This window comes from Gobio gobio, assembly GCF_949357685.1.
Source record: "Gobio gobio genome assembly, chromosome: 14".
In the NCBI taxonomy this organism is placed as follows: domain Eukaryota; kingdom Metazoa; phylum Chordata; class Actinopteri; order Cypriniformes; family Gobionidae; genus Gobio; species Gobio gobio.
Genome location: NC_137107.1, coordinates 42845663 through 42868906, shown reverse-complemented (window position 1 = coordinate 42868906; position 23244 = coordinate 42845663). Strand labels below are relative to the sequence as shown.

Genomic DNA, 23244 nt, shown 5'->3' with positions numbered 1-23244 from the left:
GACACCATACAAATAAACTAGAGTCAAAAGCACGAGAACACCTGTAGGCTACATCACACCTACACATGCCTGCGGAACACCTTCAAAAGAACAATTTCAAAATTACATGGTTACAGGCCAGGTCACATTCTTCCACATCAGATTCAGCTTAATGTCATCAGACTTGAATTACACGCCCTTTTAAAAAACATTAAAAGGGTGTGTCCACACTTTTGAGACAGAACCGATTTGACAATTTGAAACAGCTGAGTGAATCTTCACAAGTGTATTATTCAAATGCTTTTTTTTTGGGGCAAATGTAAATCTCAAACAAACCTTTCAGCTGTGCTGCCATTCTGGATTGCAGAAGAATAGAAGCAGGAGAAGAAAGTTTAACACTTACTTAACCTATAAAAACAAAATGCCTCAAGTAATTTTTGTTTATTTGTTTTACTGAATCATCAGCAAGTACATTGGTCAATAAAGTGAGATTAAATCCATAAAAATATTTGTTTTATTTAACATATTTAATTGTTGTAGGTTTGCATAATATTCTGAGTTTGCATTTCACTGTTTTTATACATTTTTAGAAATACTAAATCTGTTTTTGTGCAAGTGAGAGGAGTAAATGCATGTTCACATTTAGTCTAAAACTACAATAACCATCATGATCACAACATTTACATTTACATTTATGCATTTAGAAGACACTTTTATCCAAAGCAACTTCCAACTTGGTAGTACATGAAGAGATTGGTCATGAAGAAGCGAGTAAGCGCAACAAGTGCCTGAAATACTGAGTCAGTGTACATTGCTCAGTGTAGCACAGGCTAGAGTAGGGAGGGAAAAATGGAAGAAAGAGGAAAAGAAAGGCTTTTTTTTTTTTAGGTTAAGTGGACACGGAAGAGCTGAGTTTTTAGTTGACTTTTGAATGTTGTCAATGATGCTTTCATTTTTGTGTTTTATAATCATCCAAATTTACAGACCTTTTTTTTCTCACTGTGCGTTCACATCCACCGGTATTTAAATTGTATTTAAAGGGGCTGAAAAGCAAACAAGCATTTGTACAGACTGACCACAAAGGGTATAAGTTAACCTCATGAAATCTTTTAAATCTGAAAGTAATTGATCGATGGAAAGAACTGAATTATAGTTCATGTTTGCTAACAAAATAAACCTATTAAAAGCCATTTGTGTGGTGTGGTGTGGTGTGGTGTGGCTTTTGTGTTCATGGTTAAAGGGTTAGTTCACCCAAAAATTTAAATTCTGTCATCATTTACTCACCCTCAAGTTATGCGAAACCTGTTTCTTTGTTGTGTACAATGGTAGTCAATGGTTGCTCTCTCTGCTTGGTTATAAACATTCTTCAAAATATCTTCTTTTGTGTTCAGCAGAACAAAGAAACTCATACAGGTTTGAAACAACTTGAAGGTGAGTAAATGATGACAGAATTTTAATTTTTGGGTGAACTATCCCTTTAAGTTTATAGGAGCTTAAACATACAGTTTATAGGAGACGTTTACTAGCCTTGGTCTTTAATTAACATTAACATTAATTTGTGTGCAGCCTACATTACAATAACTCTCCTGGTTTGAAGTGTAGCCTCTATGCAATTGTTGTGTTGTTTACATTATATGCATGCAGTTTCACTCACCACCTCATGACCGGGAACAAACAAACACACTTGCAGAACTCCTTTGCTGCTCCGGGAAAACAAACACTTGGTTATTTGGGAAGCTGAACAAGGTTATCTTTCCCTGACAATCAGAAACACACTTCTTTAGTGACATTGTTGATTTTGTGGTCTAAAAACAAAATTACATCATAAAGGGCCATACTCGGAAAAAAAAAACTTTCCGAAACTTGTTTGAATCCTGAAGGAGTGTATTTGGCACAGAAATACATCCAACTCATTTTTTGAAATGTTGGCCATGTTTAGCATGACAATCCAACTCTTTAACAGTGTAAATAAGTCAGAGTGCATGAAATAGCATTAGATCCCCCCTTTAAAGGTGAACTATGTAGGATTTTTGCAGTAAAATATCCAGAAACCACCAGGCCAGTGTTATATATTTTGTTCAGTTGAGTACTTAGAATATCCTAAATGTTTCCAACTATTTGTAAATCGTGAGAAATTGCTATTTTAACCGAGGAACTGGGACGTGTGAGCTATGCGTGTGAGGGAGTCGCCTGTCGATTGCGTCATATCTGCGTCACCCTCGGTCTCCGGTTTTATTCAGTGAAACACTTTACTCTCACTGCAGTGTGAAGTGTCATAGCAGCCGCTGAGCGAACGTCATAACTTCCTTTTCAACACACTCAGATATATCTAATACGATAAACAGAGTTGCGTTACCTCAAACTCATGACTGGAAAAGAGGAAGTTGCGCCGGCAACCGTGTCATAATAAAAGTCCCGCCAGCGACTATGCCATAATAACAGTCCCGCTCTTCAATCACTCCTGCGGCCTTGCTCAGCTCCACAACACTCGGTCCTGCTCTGCTTCACTACAGTAATGTTAATAATCGCATCCATGAACATGATTTCTGCCCGAGTCCTATCCTGACTGTTTTCCACCGGCTGTGAGGTGAAGACCACATGTCCCGAGATTCTGCGCTCAAACGTGCTGTCATCAAACTACGCCTTTGTTTTGAACAGGCGACCTCTAGTGGACGGAAAAGTTACATAGTGTAGCTTTAAATGAAAGAAGGGACACTGAATAAAAATCCAAAGTAAAAAGTCGAAAGCATCTAGCCAAAAACATACAAACTTTACATTGTCCTCACATACTAAAAAAGTAGAAGTAAGTAACCTAGCAAAAATAAAAACCACAGAGGAATTTCTTGTTTAAGCATTTTGAAGAATTTTCTCTATGCAAATGTAATTAATTGTATTAACCTTTGGTTGTATTTCTCTGCAAATATTGAGATGCAACTAATTAACACGTAATTAAAATGTATTAAAAATTAACTGATTGACAGCCCTAATTGTTATTCAATATAATATTTATTTACTGTAATATATTTACAATACCACTTATCCACTCCCTGGTAAGAACATCAATATATATATTCACAAAGAATTTAACATTTTAAAGTGCTCATTTAAATGCCAATTGTTTTCAAAGTTTATAACATTTCATAAAAAATCAGTTAATAGTGGCCATCAAAACATGAATTTGAATATCAATTAAAAATTATCAATTGATTTCAGTGTTGAAAAATAAGTCACAATGACTTCTACAGAAGCATAACCTCAGAGCTCATAAATGGTCTGTCTTAAAGGTTTATGATATTTTAAATGTCACATGTCATCAGTCAAACACCCAGTGTTTGAATTTGAATCCTTTTGATGCTCATGGTGCAAGACAAACAGTCTCACTGGGTGAAAAGAGAATGTTAACTATTCTCTCAGCACCGCCACTCCCTGTACACTGAGTACGTGCGATAGCAAATTTGAAAGCGAAAGTAAATGCAAGCTCCCTAATACGCACAAATTAGGCCACATATAATAGTCTGGCTGGGCTGTGTAGTTGTAACCACCTCTTAGTTCTGGTCTCTGTTTTGGTCTCTGTTTGCACTTTGAATATTGAGAGAGTGCTTTGATTATGGTGGCACTTTTTGCACTTAATAAGTAACTTAATAGGTTTCATACTCAGAAATTAAAATTGAACATTCATTACAAGATGATTAGTTAAATCATTTCAAATGCACCTGCAGACTAATTTTCCAGTCATGCATTTTGTCATTGAGGATTTCTTAAAAATACTGTGCAATAATCTCCTGAACCCATGTACTTGATTATACTTGATTAAAAGTTATACTTAGATTAAATAAATTATACTTAAAGGGTCATACCACAGTGCATCCCTCATATCTCCGAAGAGTCTTTAGTTTTATCATATTTATAAAAGACAAATACGCTGTACTGATTCTTTCCGAAAATAGAGAACGTCTCGGGTTATGACTATAACCCTTGTTCCCCGAGAAGGGAACGAGACACTGCGTCATCGTGACGACTCTTTGGGGAACGCTCCTCGCGAAAAGCGTCTGAAGAAACTGTAGAATCAGCCCAATCCGATTGGTGTTGCGTGATGATGTAGTATGTGACGGCATACCCGGAAGATACAAAGAGACGTCTGAACGCAACAGAGATAGCGTTCTTTGCGATGAAGCGAGCGCTCTGATGATTGGGTGGACACGAGACGCAGTGTCTCGTTCCCTTCTCGGGGAACAAGGGTTATAGTCATAACCCGAGACGTTCCCCTTCGAGGGAACTCGAACTGCGTCATCGTGACAACACTTTGGGGAACGAGTACCAACTATCCCGCACCAATCATACCCACCCCAGTGTGAAGCTGGAAACCAGGCACAACTAGGGGGCGAGCACCCCGCCGCCTCGCAGATCTCCTGCATAGAGGCTCCAGAAAGGAGGGCCACAGAGGAGGCCATGCTCCTAGTAGAATGGGCCCTCACGGCTAAAGGTGAAGGCAAGTTGTGCACCTGATAAGCCATGGCTATAGCCTGGACAATCCAACTACTGATCGTCTGTTTGGACGCAGGCAGCCCCTTCTTGCGTGAGCCAAAACACACCAACAACTGGTCTGACCTTCTCCACTGAGCAGACTTCTCCAAATAGATCCTCAATGCCCGCACGGGGCAGAGGAGGTGAAGTCGGCTCTCTTCCGCCGTCACGTGAGGTGGAGGATGGAATGCCTGGAGAACCACTGACCTTGCCCTGTTAGATGGCACCTTGGGCACGTAGCCCTGGCTGGGATGCAATATGGCTTTAACCATGCCAGGGGCAAACTCCAGGCAAGTCGGCGTGACCGCCAAGGCCTGGAGGTCCCCCACTCTCCTCAGAGAAGTGATGGCAAGGAGAAAAGCCACCTTGAAGGTCAGTATTCTCGCCTCAGCCGACTCCAGCGGATCAAAGGGGGCCTCAGCCAACCCCTCGAGCACCACTGCCAGGTCCCAGGTTGGGACCCTGGAATGAGCCGCAGGCCTCATCCTCCGAGCCCCACGGAGGAATCGTACAACCAGATGGTGCCTTCCCAATGTCGCATCACCTAAAGGTGCGTGGAAAGCCCCAATGGCAGCCACATACACCTTAAGTGTGGACGGGGAAAGACCGGCGGAGAAGCGGTCCTGAAGGAACTCCAGCACTGAAGCCACCGGGCAGTTAACTGGGTTCACCTCCCGCTCTCTACACCAAGTGGAAAATACATTCCACTTTAGGCTGTACAACCTCCTGGTGGATGGAGCTCTGGAACTGAGTAGGGTCTCCACAACACCCGCCGACAGGCCCTCTGCTAGGAACTGAGCCCCCTCAGGGGCCAGACCCAGAGATCCCATACCTCTGGCCGGGGGTAGAAAATCGTACCCCTGGGCTGAGACAGCAGGTCCCTCCTCAGAGGGACCTGCCATGGGGGACCATCCAGCAGGTCGATGATGTCGGAGAACCATACTCGAGTGGGCCACCGGGGTGCTACTAAGAGAAGGCTGACGCCCTCCCGGCGGACACGTTCCAGAACTCCCGGGAGCAGAGCAATCGGGGGAAAAGCGTACAGACGCAGCCTCGGCCACATCTGTGCCATGGCATCCAGCCCCAGTGGGGCCGGATGAGTGAGGGAGAACCACAGCGGGCAGTGGGACGTCTCTTGAGACGCAAATAGATCCACTTCTACCGGGCCCAACCGCTCGCACATAGCCTCCACCACCTCGGGGTGGAGTCGCCATTCCCCGGGCCTCAGCCCCTGCCTCGACAGGATGTCTGCTCCCTGATTTTGGTCCCCGGGGATGTACATCGCCCTGAGGGATGACAACTTCCCCTGGGACCACAGAAGGACCTGATGCGCCAGTCTGCAAAGAGGGCGCGACCTCAGGCCCCCCTGGTGGTTTAGATACGATACTGCCGACATGTTGTCGGATCGTATCAGGACATGGTGGCCGACGCACCATGGGAGGTCCGGGAGAAAGCTCCTCAGAGCCTTGTAGACCGCCAGCATTTCCAGGCAATTGATATGCCAGGAAGAATGCCGGGTCCCCCACAGACCCCTAGAAAAGCGGCTTTCCATGACCGCGCCCCAACCAGTGAGGGAAGCGTCTGTTGAAACGGACTTCCGGCAACACGATGCTCCCAACACTGGCCCTTGGGACAGGAACCAAGGTTTCTTCCACATGACGAGGGAACAGAGGCATCTGCGCGTTACCCTGATCATGCGGAAAGGATTCCCCTTGGGGGAAAACCCCTTGGTTCTCAGCCACCACTGGAGGGGTCTCATGTAAAGCAGACCGAACGGAATCACGTTGGCTGCCGCTGCCATGAGACCCAGCAGTCTCTGAAACTGCTTCATAGTGAGGCTGCGGCCCAGTTTCACTCTCGAGACCATCGCCAGTATGGACTCCACGCGTGCGGGGGACAGCTGTGCCCGCATCAGCGTCAAATCCCATACAACCCCCAGGAACGTAGTCATCTGGGAGGGCGTCAACACGCTCTTCTTCATGTTGAGTCTGAGACCCAAGCACCTTATGTGGGCTAGAACGACATCTCGATGTCGAACCGCCATATCGTACGACTGAGCCAAAATCAGCCAGTCGTCGATATAATTGAGTATACGGATGCCCTGGAGTCTCAACGGAGCCAGTGCTGCATCCATACACTTCGTGAAGGTGCGAGGGGAGAGAGCTAGGCCGAAAGGAAGAACCCGATACTGGTACGCTTCGCCCCCAAAAGCGAACCGCAGGAACTTCCTGTGAGCTGGAAGGATGGAGATATGGAAGTATGCATCCTTCAGATCTATCGTGACGAACCAGTCCTCAAACTGGATCTGAGTCACGATGGCTGGAATTGTGAGAATCCTGAACCTGTATCTCCTCAGAGACCGGTTCAGATGCCTGAGATCTAGAATTGGACGCAACCCCCCATCCTTCTTGGGAACTATGAAGTACCGGCTGTAGAACCCGGACTCCCTGTCTGGTGGAGGAATATATTCTATAGCCTCCTTGACCAGCAGAGAGCGTACTTCTTGCTCCATCACCCGCACCTGCTCGGGACCGACCACAGTCCGAACCACCCCGTTGAATTTCGGGGGAGGGAAACCGAACTGAGCGCTCACGCTGAAGAGCAAAAAAGCTATCTCTGTTGCGTTCAGACGTCTCTTTGTATCTTCCGGGTATGCCGTCACATACTACGTCATCACGCAACACCAATCGGATTGGGCTGATTCTACAGTTTCTTCAGACGCTTTACGCGAGGGGCGTTCCCCAAAGTGTCGTCACGATGACGCAGTTCGAGTTCCCTCGAAGGGGAACTCGTGAAGGAGTGCAGTGGGCGGATCTAAAGAATCTCAAGCACACACACTCCCTGGATAACTTTCGATTCACTAAACATTTGTGTTGTTTACATTACATGCACTTACACGCCGATTGCCAACAAACCACAGACATTTGATGCAGTTTGACTCACCATGACCGAGAACAAACAAACACACTTGCAGAATTCCGTGGCTGCTCCGGGAAAACAAACTGCATCCACTGTTTCCTTAATGCTTCGTTATTTGGGAAGCTGAACATGGTTATCTTTCTTATCTTTCCCTCACAATCAGAAACACACTTTTTTTAGTGACATTGTTGATTTTGTGGTCTAAAAACAAAATGGCAGCACTGCCATGCCAAGCTTGTTGATGGCCGCACTCTTGCTCTTGCTCTGGTTGACGTGCGCATTGCCGCTCATACGGGAGAAGTGCCCAAACAAGGATTTCCGTCCTTTATGACGTGATACAGGGCTATACTCTGAAAAAACTTTCTGAAACTTGTTTGAATCCTGAAGGAGTGTATTTGGCACAGAAATTCTCTGTACTCTGAAATATTCTTAACCTCAGAGCTCATAAATGGTCTTTCTTAATGGTTTATGATATTTTTAATTCCACATGTCATCAGTCAAACACCCAGCGTTTGAATTTGTATCCTTTTGATGCTTAAATGGTGCGAGACAAACAGTCTCACTGGGTGAAAAGAGAAAGTTAACTATTCGTAGACTGGTTTCTTAACATTTTATTATCACATCAGTTGTACCTTAAGCATTATTATGTGCGTGACAGTCAATTGCAAATATTTAGCAAACATATAATACCCCCTGCTGAAAACAAAAGCTGAACCTTAACACGCCTCGTCTGCCCTGTATGAACTCTGTGAATCCTTGTTCAGGCTGTTTTTAGCTGGTTTAATGCATGGTCTAGCTGGTGTATCAACTTTTGCTGTTTACCATCTGAAAACGAATGTGTTTTTTTTCCAACTAAAGATCTTAATACAACACAAAAATATAAAAAATATGCTATAGTTAAGAACTTTGAGCACAGTAGTTTATGGTCATACTGTACTTGCTGGTGCAAAGGAAATAATAATTTTAAGTTATGTACATTATTTCTGTCACATTGTGAACACATTGTTACTTAAAGGATTAGTTCAATTTAAAATTAAAACTACCCTATGATTTACTGACCCTCAAGCCATCATCATAGGTTCATATGACTTCATTTTTTATGATGAACACAATCTGAGTTATATTAATAAATATCCTGATGTTTTCAAGCTTTATAATGTCAGTGAATGGGTCTCACGAGTATGAAGCTGAAATTTTTTTTGTAAAAAAATAGCTGAAAAGAAGCTGTATTTGGCACAGAAATACTCTGTCATATGTTCAACAATTTTTTTTAAATGTTGGCCATGTTTAGCATGAGAATCCAGCTCTTTAACAGTGTAAGTCAAAATGCATTTAATAGCATTAGATCCCCCTTTAAATGAAAGAAGGGACAAAGTAAATAGTCCAAGTATCTAGCCAAAAACATACAAACTTTACATTGTCCTCAAGTACTAAACAAGTAGAAGTAACCTAGCAAAAATTAAAAATCACAGAGGAATTTCTTGTTTAAGCATTTTGAAGAATTTTCTCTATGCAAATGTAATTAATTGTATTAACATTTGGTTGTATTTCTCTGCAAATGAGATGCAACTAATTAACACGTAATTAAAGTTGATTAAAAATGAACTGATTGACAGCCCTAATTGTTATTCAATATAATATTTATTTACTTCAATATATTTACAATACCACTTATCCACTCCCTGGTAAGAGCATCAATATATATTTATAAAGAATTTAACATTTTAAAGTGCTCATTTAAATGCCATATGTTTTCGAGGTTTATAACATTTCATAAAAAATCATTTAATAGTGGCCATCAAAACATGAATTTGGGTATATCAATTAAAAATTCCCAATTGATTTCAGTGTTGAAAAATAAGTCATACTGACTTCTACAGAAGCATAAAGAGCTAATAAATGGTCTGTCTCAAAGGTTTATGATATTTTAATTCCGCATGTCATCAGTCAAACACCCAGTGTTTGAATTTGTATCCTTTTGATGCTCATGGTGCGAGACAAACAGTCTCACTGGGTGAAAAGAGAATGTGAACTATTCGTAGACTGGTTTCTTAACATTTTAATATAACATCAGTTGTACCTTAAGCATTATTATGAGCGTGACAGTCAGTTGCAAATGTTTAGCAAACACACAATACCCCCTGCTGAAAACAAAAGCTGAACCTTAACACGCCTCGTCTGCCCTGTATGAACTCTGTGAATCCTTGTTCAGGCTGTTTTTAGCTGGTTTAATGCATGGTCTAGCTGGTGGATCAACTTTGCTGTTCACCATCTGAAAACGAATGTGCTTTTTTTTCTAACTAAAGATCTTAATATAACAATAAAATATATAAAACATATGCTAGTTAAGAATTTAGTTTAGTTGGTAGTTTATGGTCATGCTGTACTTGCTAGTACATTTATCCTTTCCAAAGGAAATAATAATTGTAAGTTATGTACATTGTTTCTGTCACATTGTGAACACATTGTTCCTTAAAGGATTAGTTCACTTTAAAATAAAAACTACCCCATGATTTACTGACCCTCAAGCCATCATCATATATGACTTTATTCTTTCTGATGAAAACAATCTGAGTTATATTAATAAATATCCTGATGTTTCCAAGCTTTATAATGTCAGTGAATGGGGCTCACGGGTTTGAAGCTGAAAACAGTGCATCCATCCATCATAAACGCATCCACACGGCTCCGGGTCTTCTGAAGCCAATTGATCGAGTTTTATAAGAAAAATATCCATATTTAAAACTTTATAAATTAAAATATCTAGCTTCCACCAGACCGCCTTGCGCATTCAAATTACACAGAAAGTGTAACGCCTCTCGCAGTTCAAAATGCTTAAACTATGTCCTTATGTCCATTTGTGCGCCGTTATGTCCGTTTGAAATGCTCAAGCTCAATCGTAAAGCAGGATGGATTCTGATTGGCTGTCAAAGTTTTTATCATTTATCAGCTGGAAGAAATAATTCTAAACTTGATTCAAATTATATTGTTTATTGTCATTATAGTTGTGTGAACTCTGCTATTATTTTATATTTAGAACAATTTAAAAGACTATCTTTATAGTTTTCACTTTTTAATAAGGGATAGTTCACTCAAAAATGAAAATTCTGTTATCATTGACTCACCCTCATGTTGTTCCAAATGCGAATGACTTTCTTTCGTCTCCAGAACGCAAAAGATATTATGGGTTGTACTTTATTTTACAGTATGTGCACTTATAGGTAACTATAAAGTAATATAAGTTTACTATGGGTTAGGTTTAGGGTGGGTTCAGGGTTAAAAAAAAAAACTCTTGGAAATTTCTTGCAAAATCTATAATATAATACTGTATTTCTACAGTGGATATGTAGCCTACTATGAAGGGACCCAGCATGCAGTGCGGCATTAAAGGGATAGTTCACCCAAAATGAAAATTAGCCGATGATTTACTCACCCTCAAGTCATCCGAGGTGTATATGACATTCTTCTTTCAGACGAATAAAATATGAGTTATATTAAAAATGTTCTGGCTAATCCAAGCATAATAATAGCAGAAATAGTTGCTCTGTTTTTGAAGTCCATAAAAAATGCCTCTGTCCTTCAAATAACGTGCTCCACGCGGCCCCGGGGTGTTAATAAAGGCCTTCTGAAGTGAATCGATGCGTTTGTGTAAGAAAAATATACATATTTAAAAATGTATTTCTTTTTTTGCTATGGCTCTGCATCAGCCGTCCCCGCGCCATCACTTCCGGCGAATAAGGTCAAAATACATGCAAAATACCGGTGCGATCATAGATACAGTATATACATAGATTCCTCATTAGGTCCTGCGCGGATCGGTCGAATGAGGCATCTATGTATATATATATATTTGATCACGCCAGTATTTTGACTTTATTCGCCGGAAGTTATGGCGCTGGGAATACTAGATGACATTTGTCTGATAAGAGGTAAAAAAATTACATAAATACTATTCGGTTTCTCCGATCGTTTCATGTCTTAAGACATCAATGTGTCGCCATGAGCCGCATGGTGATTTGCAAGATGATTTCCCACCTTTCAAAGATATATCTCAGCAGCTGCTTTACTATTGTGAAATATCCATCTGCAAACAATTATGAATTTGAAATAGTATATTGGTAAATCTTTATGCTGAAATAATGCTAATAATAGCATAGTTTGACTAACTTTTATATTCTAGATTATTTTAATAAATGTTTTCATTTGTCACACTTCTGATGTGGCTAGATATGAATAAACAAGATCTAGGGATCCCAAGCTAAGACAACTTTATCATGTGAATTCACAGTAAAACAGTAAATTACTGGGATGTCAGCATCATTTGGCTGTTGCTTCACAGTAATCCGTAAGAAAATGACCCAGATTCACAGTACATTTCTGACTACAGAAACTCTTTTAATCCTGTAAATTCCTGTGTTGTATGTACATGGGCAACAGGAAAGTAAAATAAAATGCTACCATATAATGAACAGTGTTTGGGTCCAAAATAACATTGAACATTGACAATATTCCCCCGCCCAAATATCTTCTTTTGTGTTCTGCGGAATAAATAATTGCAGGTTTGGAAATGACGTGTTGGAGAATTACGCTGATTATATGATATAAACAAGATTATGTATCAATACGATTATGACTAGGCCTTCTGTAATGAGACGGTCTTGGAAGAACATGGAAAACTACTGGGAGATTGCATCATTTGGTGTATGGGCACGGAAGTGAGGCCTAGTTGACCGGTAGAGCGTTAAGAGAATGGTACCTCACATGTAAAGAGGAGCTCTGGGGTTTTTCCACAATAAATCTTAAAAGATGCAGAGCTTTGCATTTAAGTGCTGCAAAATCATAAGGTGGTATTGTGTAATCGCAAGGTGGAGTTAGAGGAGAAAGGAGGGCTGGAAGGGTGCCCATTGGATGAGGGGAGATAAGAAAGCAGGATAAATGATGGAGTTTTACTATGGAAAGATCAGATGTTCAGCTGGCATCTCACTTTGTTGTTCATGCAATAAAGTTAATATTCTCTGAGACCTGGAACTTTGACTCTGAGAGATTGAATTCGACTTCTTCCAAATTTCTTTAAAGAGAACTTAGAATATGCCAGAATATGTTTTTTTTTTTTTTTTTTTTAATGAACTATCCTTTTAAGTATAGGCTCTGATCTAAGACCCCTCTGCTGAAGTTGTAATATTGTAAGTAAATTATTTAATATCTACTGTTTCAATGTCTTTCTGTTAAACTTTCATTTTCTCATGAAGATCCTCCCCTTTTTAGAAGCTATAAAATGAGTGATGACACAGGTGTGTTATTTCATTCTCCTCCTGAACAAAGATGGATCTGCAAATCTCAGTTTTTCTTCTCTTCGTTCTGTTCACTGCAGGTACAAAGAAAAATAATGTTTGTGTTTAATGTCATTGAATACAAATACAGATCATTGATGTCTCTTTCTCTCTTTTTATTGCTAGGACACTCTCTCAGCTGTTATCAGTGTCTGATGGGCTCCTGTGTACAGTCGACATGCTCCAGTGGATTGACCAACTGCCTCAGTGCAACATATGTTTGTAAGTATGATGATTTTAGGCATGTGACGGTATCAAACATTCATGTTGCAATAATTGCTGAAGCTTTTATCACGGTATCACGATTTTGAAATAAGTAGCAAGAAAAAGTGTTGTCATACTATAACAGGTTTAATAACTTTTTTCTTATAACAAAAAGAGCTGAACATTTAAATACAGTGAAACAATACTTTTCGAACAGATTAAAGTGCAAAAGATTTATAAAGAACAATAGGTAACACTTTATACTTTACAATAAGGTCTCATTAGTTAAAGTTATTTAATGCATTAACATTAACATTATTAACTGATAACGGTAGTTCATGTTAGCTCAGGTTTTGATTTTAAAATTATATTATTAAATGTTGAAATTAACATTTACTAAAATTAATAAAAACATCGGAAGTATTTTTATTGTTAGTTAACGAATGCTAACGAATAAATTAACTAATAATCGAAAGTGTTACTGAACAATAAAAAAAAATGTAATCAATATCTAGGGCATGTTGTAGTAAAAATTTATAATTTAGAAAATGAGTAGCATATTTAAAGTCAAAGTATTTAAGTGTTTAGTGCTGTGATGAACACCATTGTGAATACAAAAATTTGAACAGCTGTTTAAAATATTCAAATACTGCTCAGAAATATATGTTGAACTCGTCAGTCATCACAGATCAGCTAATATTTTTCTGGACAGAAATTACAATTGCATACATAAAATGTTCTATATAAAATACCAAAATTATTTTTGTTTTCCCTTAACAATTATTATTCTATAATATAATTTGTAATTTAATATATATATTTATTTATTTAATGAGAAAAAAAATCATTAGTGGTCATTTTATAATACAAATGTTGTCTTTTTGTTCTGCTTTGCAGCTGTTAGTCCAAATAGTAATTCTACAGTGAAGGCTAAACTGTGTGTTCCAGCAAGTGGCTGTGCAAGTGGGTCCATCAACATCGGTATTTTACAGACCTCTTCTTACTGCTGTAACACAGACCTGTGTAACGCCCAAGATGCTCCAGGTATTGTACTTTACATTCAACAGTTTGCAGTCATAAAACATTTACCAAGAAATTATTGTAGTGGGACTTTCTATTGGGGACTGTGACATCAGCCGGAAAGGAAAAGGAATTTTGCTTCCGGGTTTGTTCACACTTGGCATGTTTGGTAGGATTAAAACAAACAAACTCCGGTGTAAGACCGCATGAATACGCTCCAAGGATCGGTAGCGAACCGCGGTGAAGGCTGCATGCGCGTTCAGTGTTTCAGCTGGAAAAATGGATTTGATTATAATATTATTTATCTGACTCCATTTATCATAGTTGTCGCATTTAGAAGAGAATGCCAACTGGTTGTTTGGTCATTTATATTTGATAGTTAATCATACATTTAATCATTCTGTTTTAACCCTTTGTTGCAATTATACCGTTCCGTATTGGAGATAGTTAATAATTACAGATGAATTCAGAAAGGATCAAAAATGTAACAATTTATTAACAATCAAGTAAATGTAAAATGTCAATTACATCATGGACAGAAATCTCTTTTAAAAGGAAACACAAATTCTAATTATGGTTACACTTAAAATAGCTTCAAATAGATGTAAACTTAAACCCTTAATTATACTCGGTAGGCCTCTGCCTAGAATATTACCTGTGAGAGTGAGAGAGAGAAAGAGAGAAAGAAAGAAAAGAAAGAGAGAGCTAAAGAGCAGCTCTCTCTAGAGAAAACAGAGAATCAAAAGTGGAAAAGCTACAGTTCGGATCTTCTTTTATCCTCTTCCCTGATGTCACCAAACTCAAATATGACTCTTTCAAAACTGACCAATCAGACCAAACCGTGAGACGTTTGAAAGTAACCAATCAGACGAAACTTCTCCCACTGTACCAAAGGTGTGAAAAGCATTTGGCCGGCAAGCCATTCTTTTGTCCTTAGAAATCCCAAATAGCCCTTCTGATGGCGTTAAGGGGTGAGGGGGTTGAGACAAATTCAAATATCTTGGTCACGACGATGGTTGCTAACAGTAAAGCAGATGATTTTGTTCTATTTCAAATATCTTTGATTATTTTCCACCTTACACTGGTGAGATGCTCTGTTTGTGCGGTTCATTTAAATGAGTGTAAAACGCGGCCGTCCGAACCCTGCTGCCAAATAAGCGGACCGAGATCCCTGAAATGAACCACACCGAACAAACTCTAGTGTGGTTCGACTGAAATATGAATGCAACATGGGCCAAACACATCTAAACATCAAGCCAAAAACAGGAAGTGATGTCGCGAGTTATCACAAGAGCACTTTAGAGCAAAGCTCAAGTTCGGTCTGGACTTGATCCGTTGTGGAGCAACTATGCAATGTTCAATGAGATTGTCAGGGCGGGCTTTATACGATGATGGACAGATGATCAACAGTAACGTAAGCGTTCACGGCACCAAAGAGCGATTGGGTTGAATTTGTTCTAATCCTAAACGGAGAACTTGTTCGTATATGCATTCACCTTTACTAACTATTTCTCTCAAAAATGATGATTGTGTTGGTAAGTACTCCACATGTGAATGCCTGTTATTTACATTGCTTCTTCCGATCTCTTATATTGTGCACTTATTGCACTTAAATTGGCTTATTCTTACAGTTGACATTGAAAAGGATGCATGTGTTTTTCTGAGGGATTGCTATTTTGACAGTTTCCACCTGGACATATAGTCAGTAATGTATTTGCCCTGTTTTGATCAAGCGGCAATCTCTCACAGTTTCTCTTGAAGCCAATACGGAAGTGACTTATACTGCAATTCATCAACTGGCCTCCAGAAGAGAGCAGAATCTCATTGAGCCCCATGTTAAAATGCCCAACTTTACAGCAGAAAAAAACATGTTTACAGCCTGGTACAAATTGTGGTTTTGGTCTATACGGCTAATTTTGCCCTTCATGACAACTGTGAGGGGGGTGAATTTTTTTTATAACTCATTCATTTACATTATATAAAGCTTTAAAGTCCTGCATAATTAAGGGCGTGGCCACTTGAGTGACAGGTGGATTGTTGTTTGTCTGCTGTCTGTTAGTCATCACGTCACCTCAGCTCCGCCCACGTCCCGCCTCTCTGCCCATTTTCTATTATCCGGGAGTGACGTGCGATGACGCGCTGACCAGGGGCATTTCTAGGATTTTCATTTTAGGGGGGCTCAGCCCCCAGTGAGGATATGAGGGAAAAAAAGGGTCCAATTCTCACTATTAACTAGTAGCTTATTAGTATGCATATTAGGATATTGGCTGTTTATTATTACTTATACCAATAAAGCAAATATTAATGCCTCATTCTGTATGACATATTTTACATCCCTTAATCATACAAAGTAGGCAGGTTTATAATCACTGAGATCCCAAATGTGAGGTTAGGGGGGTTTGGGGGGCATGGCCCCTCGAGAAAATTTTGATTTCTATGATCATCTACATATGTGCATTTTAAAATGTTCCGAACGCCAAAAAATTAGATAACAATAGCTTGAAAACCATGTCAGTAGGCAGATATGACTGATAAAAAAAATTCATTTTTGTCAGTGAAGAAATTAAACATACATGTTTAACTGATATTTATATGTTTTATGACTCATTTTTGTAGACATGTTAATTTACTGAAGGCTAACAGGAAAGCTAGGTAACTAAATGTATTAAATTAATTCACAATATGCCCACATTCATTACTTATCTTATGCCCAATACAAGCTGAAAAAAGTTGAGCTTTTTTATTTACTGAGAGCTACACATGGAATTATTAAATTTACAATATGCACACACATATTACTAATATTACTTTGTTAATATGTATTGTTTGTTAATTAAATTATAAATGACATTACATAGGCCTATTTCAAATCAAAATGGCAAAATTAGACAAAAGTTTATTAATTTCCCTGAATATTTTTGTCATTTGTTTAACATTTCTGACTTAAAGAAGCAGCTGTCAAATATGAAACGTTTAGTTTAGCTACATATCTTGCACTTGACGTCGAGTCCTGCTCATAGACAGTAAAAGAAATGGACACAGTGACCCCATAGACTTCACAGAGAAAAAATGAAGTCACACTCACTGAGCGTACTGCGCAGCCTCAGACTGAGCTTGACAATGTAGATGTGACGTGAGCAACCTGTCTGACAGTGGCAAGTCTTCTAGCTGTGCAAAAGTCTGAATCACGTTGTTGAAATATTTTGTCCCGTTGCTTTTGGCTCTCTATGGGATTGTCCCCATGCCTCTCCCTTGACTTTATCGGCGTTTATGCCTCCACGTCCCCCCGATTGCCTCATAGACAGTAAAAGATTGCCTGTGAGCTTCTCCTCCTGTCTCTACGGTAATTTCTCTACTGCGCGCCGAGAGTCGCATGGTTATGACGCAATCGTTAGCCTATTTTTTACAAAAACGCTTCTACGGGGCGATAGTGTAAGCTACAAGGTAATGGAGCCTTTTATACATTGTCGTGTTTCTTTAGAAATAAACAATGGACAGATGGAGCCTTTAAACGCCTCAGATGTAAAGTTATTCGCTGTCAAAGTGACGCCAAAATGAATGGGAGTGAATGGGATGCTAACAGCTAACAGCACCTCCTATGGAAGGTACGCTTTCTGGGTGTAGGATTACCCCCTTGCTGCTAAAATTTGCGCTCAGCCACTGGAGCATCTCTGCGTACATAAAGCCCGCCTACTCTGATTTGATTGGTTTACTCAAATATTTTGACATTGACGAGTGGTGACAGAGGCTCAGATCAACGCACACACCTCTGCTGCCACAGCGGATTGAAGAAAGAACACGCTGATTAAAAGACGAGACGAAGCCGAAGCCTCTCGCCAGTTTCATATGTTTGAAAGGTTAATCACACATTTTTGTTAGGGGGGCTGGGCAGAAGTTTAAAGCCCCCCTAAAAAGGGTCTAGTAACGCCCATGGTGCTGACAAGATGACAACGGCCACCTCGACCCTACTTTGCGCTTCAAAGCGGCTCTTCAGAATCCTATGGGTGACGTCACGGACACTACGTCCATATTTTTTTAACAGTCTATGTTTTTGATCCGATTCTTTTTTACAACACCAGCAAAGATCGTTTACACTCATCTTCTTCTTCTACTTCTTCCAGCGTGCGTGCAGTTGAGTTCTGTTTACTACTAACATTATGCGTCGCTCCGTTGCTCTGATTGGTTGTAGGTCTATCCAACTTAGGTCTTTCCTGGTTCGGTTGAAACACGCCCCATAACCACAGTCCAGCAGAGCAGTATCAGACTCATATTCTGACTTGAGTATGACTACGTCAGGCTACATAGGGACAGTGACAGCATTTCTCCGTTGTCTACAGTTTTCAACATTGATAATAATCAGAAATGTTTCTTTAGCAGCAAATCATCATATTAGAATGATTTCTGAAGGATGTGACACTGAAGACTGGAGTAATCACATTGGCCTGTAAGTGAACACACTTGTTGAAAAAAATTTTTTTTAAAAGTCCCTCGCGTATTCTACGCCCATGTTTCCAGCCCAGAACCCCCTTTTCGGCCGGATGTAAAAATGCGCAGAATGGTTCAAGAATGGACGCAGGCCAGGAACCTGCACTGGAACCGTGTTGGTGGAAAAGTGAAAGCATTTTCTTTTTTGGTCCAGACAAAAATAACCAAGAGAACTGAACTACGAGTGTGAACAAACTGGAAAGTTATTCCAATTTTACAAAAGATTATGACACAACTTTTCATTGGAACAACGAGCACCTATGCAAAAAGACAGAACAATGTAAATAAAGCTTTTTTCTTTTTTTCCTATAGATCCGCCTAACGCCGCGAATGGAAAGAAATGTTTCTATTGTGATGGACAGAACTGCACAAACACATTGAGCTGTTCAGGGAGTCAAGATCGCTGCATTAAATCAACAGGTGAGAAATATTTTGTTAATCTTTTTTAATCTTATGCATTTGATAGAGTTTTCATATACCAATATCCAGCTGAGACACCCCAGCTTTCATTCATGAATCCACTTTTGTTTTCTTTTCTATTCATCAGGGACTATTTTAAATCAGACAGTGGTTGTAAAAGGCTGTGCCTCTAAATCTATTTGTGATGTCACATCAGCTAGTGGTGTTGACCTTGTGAATACCTCATGCTGTGAGGGGAACCTGTGTAACGGGGCTCAGAGCGTCACCCAGAGCTTCCTGTTCCTCTGCTGTTCTCTGCTCTCCTACTTCCTGCTGCACTGAATCCAGCAGCTCTTCTGATTCTACAATCAAACACGCTGTACTGAACCTATAGCTTGTGGTTTTATCTGTACTAGATTTGTCCTGGTGTGAGGAATTTAAAACAATATACAAAATCTGATTAGTTGAAGGAAATGTATATACATTTTATGAAATATTAAATAAAATGTTACAATCACTGAAATAAAATGCAATGATCACCTCTGCATTTGTTTCTTTATTTTTAAAACATGTAATTTGTTCAAACTACTGTTGATCAAAGGATATTATTATCTATTATTAGTCAGAGGAGTACAATAACTTGAAAACTGCTGGCACTTCTGAAATGTATTTAAGTGGTTCTTCAGCTTGTAACAATAGCAGAACCCAGCGGTTGGGTTAAATAATTGCTCAACCTGCTGGGTAACCCAGCTATTGTTTAAAAATGACTGTATTGCTTGCTTAAAATAAAAGGATGTTGGAAATTAACATTAATATGTTTAATACATGAACATTATGAATAACATTAATGAATAATAATTAAATAATAAACATTTATTAAATTGCTTATAAATGTTCAACTTTTGATTATTATTGTTGCCTCTAGTAACTATGTGTCTGATTTTTACTTTTCAACCTATTTTGAGTTAATTTTAAGCCAGCCATATAGTAATTTTTAAACAATAGGGATAAATAAAACTGCCCAGCACCTTGGGCAAACATTTAACCCAACTACTGGGTTAAAACAGCCCAAACGCTGGGTTTGTCCATTTTCAACCCAACTTGGGTTGTTTTTAACCCAGCATTTTTTAGAATGCATGGAGGATCTTAATGGTGTTATAAATAACATTTTTATAATAGTTTATTTTCATTAATATCAGTATATTAGTATATTCATATTATTAATATTACACTCTAAAAAATGCTGGGTTAAAAACAACCCAAGTTGGGTTGAAAATGGACTAACCCAGCAATTGGGTTGTTTTAACCCAGTGAATGGATCGTTTTAACCCAGCGGTTGGGTTAATGTTTGCTTAAAACAACCCAATCGCTGGGTTAGTCCATTTTCAACCCAACTTGGATTGTTTTTAACCCAGCATTTTTTAGAGTGTAGCAGTATTACTTACAATATTTTGATAAATTATTTATTAAAGCGACAGTTCACCCAAAAATGGAAATTCTGTCATCATTTACTCTCCCTCAAGTTGTTCCAAACCTGTATGAGTTTCTTTGTTCTGCTGAACACAAAAGAAGATATTTTGAAGAATGTTTGTAATCAAGCAGATAGAGCAACCATTGACTACCATAGTATTTTTTTCCCTACTATGGTAGTCAATGGTTGCTCTCTCTGCTTGGTTACAAAAAGTCTTCAAAATATCTTCTTTTGTGTTGTTCAGCAGAACAAAGAAACTCATGCAGGTTTGGAACAACATGAGGGTGAGTAAATAATGACAGAATTTTATTTTTGGGTGAACTATCACTTTAATGTTGTTGTATTTAGTCCTCTATCTGCCTAGTCTTATAATCGTGTTGCCTCTATTTGAAAAAACCCAGCATGTTGTGTCAATTAAGTACTTTTAATTTTTATTGACAAGGCAAATTGTAGCAAAAATGACAGTCCTCTAACTACAGTTGTTAGCTGAATACATTAATACATAACAATTGACATTGAACATGATATAGATGTAATAAAGAAACCAGGTTCCAGTGAAATATCTTCACAATCCTCTATGAAGTCTTTACATCCTCCAACATGTGAGTATTTTGAGTGTCAGTTTCTCTCTTCGGATGATGAGGTTGTGGTACATGACAGCATCTGAAATACACAATTAAGTTTTAAGAGTTACAATGTGTCTCTTCCATTTGATTATGTAAAAACAATTATGTTTATGAAGGCCAAACACAGCAAAGATGGACAGTATGTGAGCCCTTTACTATGTTACAAGGAAAAAAGTGATATAAAGTAATGGGATAGCTTTAATGTTTTTTGTGACTGGGTATGTTTAGTCATAGAGTTATAATTATTACTATTATTTTTTAACTTAAATATGGATCTGATGCGAGCTGACTAACGTGACCTGCCAGAACAATTTTTCCCGGTTTGTGGAAATAGCGAAACTGTCATCAACAAGGTGTGGTAATCCATCTTAAAAGTATATTTGCTCATCACGGTGTTCCTACTGAGGTGAAATCAGACAATGGTCCTCAATTCAGTGGAGAATATTTCAAGAAATTTGCTAAAGAGTGGGGTTTCTCTCATACAACATCCAGTCCCAGTTATCCTCAAGCCAATGGGGAAGCTGACAGATCAGTGAGGACTGTGAAGGATTTCCTTACCAAAGCACCAGATCCATATCTTGCTCTTGTGGAGTACCGGGCAACACCATTAGCTAATGGATATAGTCCTGCAGAACTGCTGATGGGCCGAAAGCTACGCACGACAGTCCCAGTTATAGCATCAATGTTGAACCCAGGCTGGATGGACATGGATCGCCTGAAAGCAGAGGAAAAGGTTAGGAGAGAGAAACAAGGTAAACAGTTTAATAAAAGACACAGAGCACATGACTTACCACAGTTATATCCAGGCGAGTCAGTGTGGATCAGTGACACTAAAGAAAAAGGGACTGTGATTACGAAAGCGGAGACTCCAAGATCTTACCTGGTGGATTCTCCTAAGGGCATTCTTTGTTGGAATCGTAGTCACCTTGTGTCAACCCCAGGAGAAACATCAAGTCTTAGTACAACACGTGTACTGGTAAACACAAATTCTGGTATGGGGCCAGAGGTGGGGTGTTCGGATAATGCTTCAGCACTTCTCAGCACTCCAGTGAGAAGATTTCCTTCCAGGGACAGGAGACCCCCAAAGTACCTGAAGGACTTTGTGTATAGCTAGAAGGTACTATGGGGAGAACTGAGTGATTTGCTACAGGGCAGAATAAACCCCCACACTATGGGCAGTCTACCCCACCCTTCTTTGTTAAAGAGAAAAGGGGAAAAAAAAGGTTAAATGTTTTGAAGAAAAAAAAAGAAGGAATAATAATCTCTGTTCTGTTTGTAAGATGTGTTTTGTATGGGAAGTGTTAATATAAAGTGAAAAATTTGTATCGGTTTTGGCGGTAATGTAAAGGAGATAACAGATTTTGTGGTATTGTAGTTGTGTAAGAGTTCTGTTATGTTGTTAAAAATTTAAATCTCAGAAAGAGGGATGTAGTGATATGGTTAAATACCGCCCCCTAGTGGAGAAATAAAAAAGTGTTTTTTTATGACGTCTGTCTGACCCGGGGCCCATTTCAGAAAGGAGGTTAAGTGAAAACTCTGAGTATGTTAACCCTGAAATGAGGGGACATCTGTGTTTTCTGTTTCAGAGGTATGTCAAACCCGAGAAAGCAGGGTAAGTCAAGCCCGTTTCTAAAAGAGTGGAAACTTATATTCAGAGTCAGTTACCAGGGTAACTTACACTGTGAACCTAACCTGGTCTGGAGCAGGTTCTCTTTGGTAAACCCAGAGTTTCTTTCTGTCTTAAAGCGCCAGCAGTGTTTAAATACTTTATTCATTCATTCAAACTGCATAAATGCTTTTCTTACTGAGTATTTTGTCGTATTTCAAGTATAAATATCAAAAAAATTATACATTAAATCTAAATCTAAATTAAGCGAAGTTTACTTAAAACAAATTAAATGATCTGCCACCTGACAAAAATACAAAGTAAGAAAAACATTCTTTGCAGTGCAGGAACATACATTCATTGCTCATATTTCATCATGAGGACACTGTCAACATGACAAAAATGTCATGTCCTTTTATATAGGATCCTGACGTTCGCTTGATAAATGTCTCGAAGTAACCTAATAATTCGAATTTCCTTTAGGATTTCCAGTGGTTGGACGCATTGATGACACTCATATTCCCATCATCACACTTTCTGAAAACGGATTATTGTATGGGATGGAAGGATGAAGCCAGAGAGTAGTATGAGATTTATGCCATAACCACCACCACAGCTGTTAAATACATTTATTTACAATGTTTATGGTCATCTTTATTTCCTACAATTACTTTATTCTTT

At 39.2% G+C, this 23244-nt stretch overlaps 1 protein-coding gene across 2 annotated transcripts; it reads left to right on the top strand.

Moving 5' to 3' along the window:
- The first annotated feature begins 12146 nt into the window (after positions 1-12146).
- On the top strand, positions 12147-19746 carry LOC307137301 (urokinase plasminogen activator surface receptor). 2 transcript variants are annotated; one of them, XM_079834889.1, is made up of 6 exons: positions 12147-12605; positions 12688-12793; positions 12879-12974; positions 13854-14000; positions 18774-18881; positions 19009-19746. In XM_079834889.1, the coding sequence occupies exons 2-6, from the start codon at positions 12745-12747 to the stop codon at positions 19200-19202; spliced, it is 594 nt and encodes a 197-aa protein (XP_079691015.1). In that variant the 5' UTR covers positions 12147-12605; positions 12688-12744; the 3' UTR covers positions 19203-19746. The 2 variants fall into 2 exon arrangements, with proteins under 2 accessions (XP_079691015.1, XP_079691016.1); XM_079834890.1 differs by having other exon boundaries at positions 12385-12605; positions 13905-14000; positions 19009-19405.
- The last annotated feature ends 3498 nt before the right edge of the window (positions 19747-23244 follow it).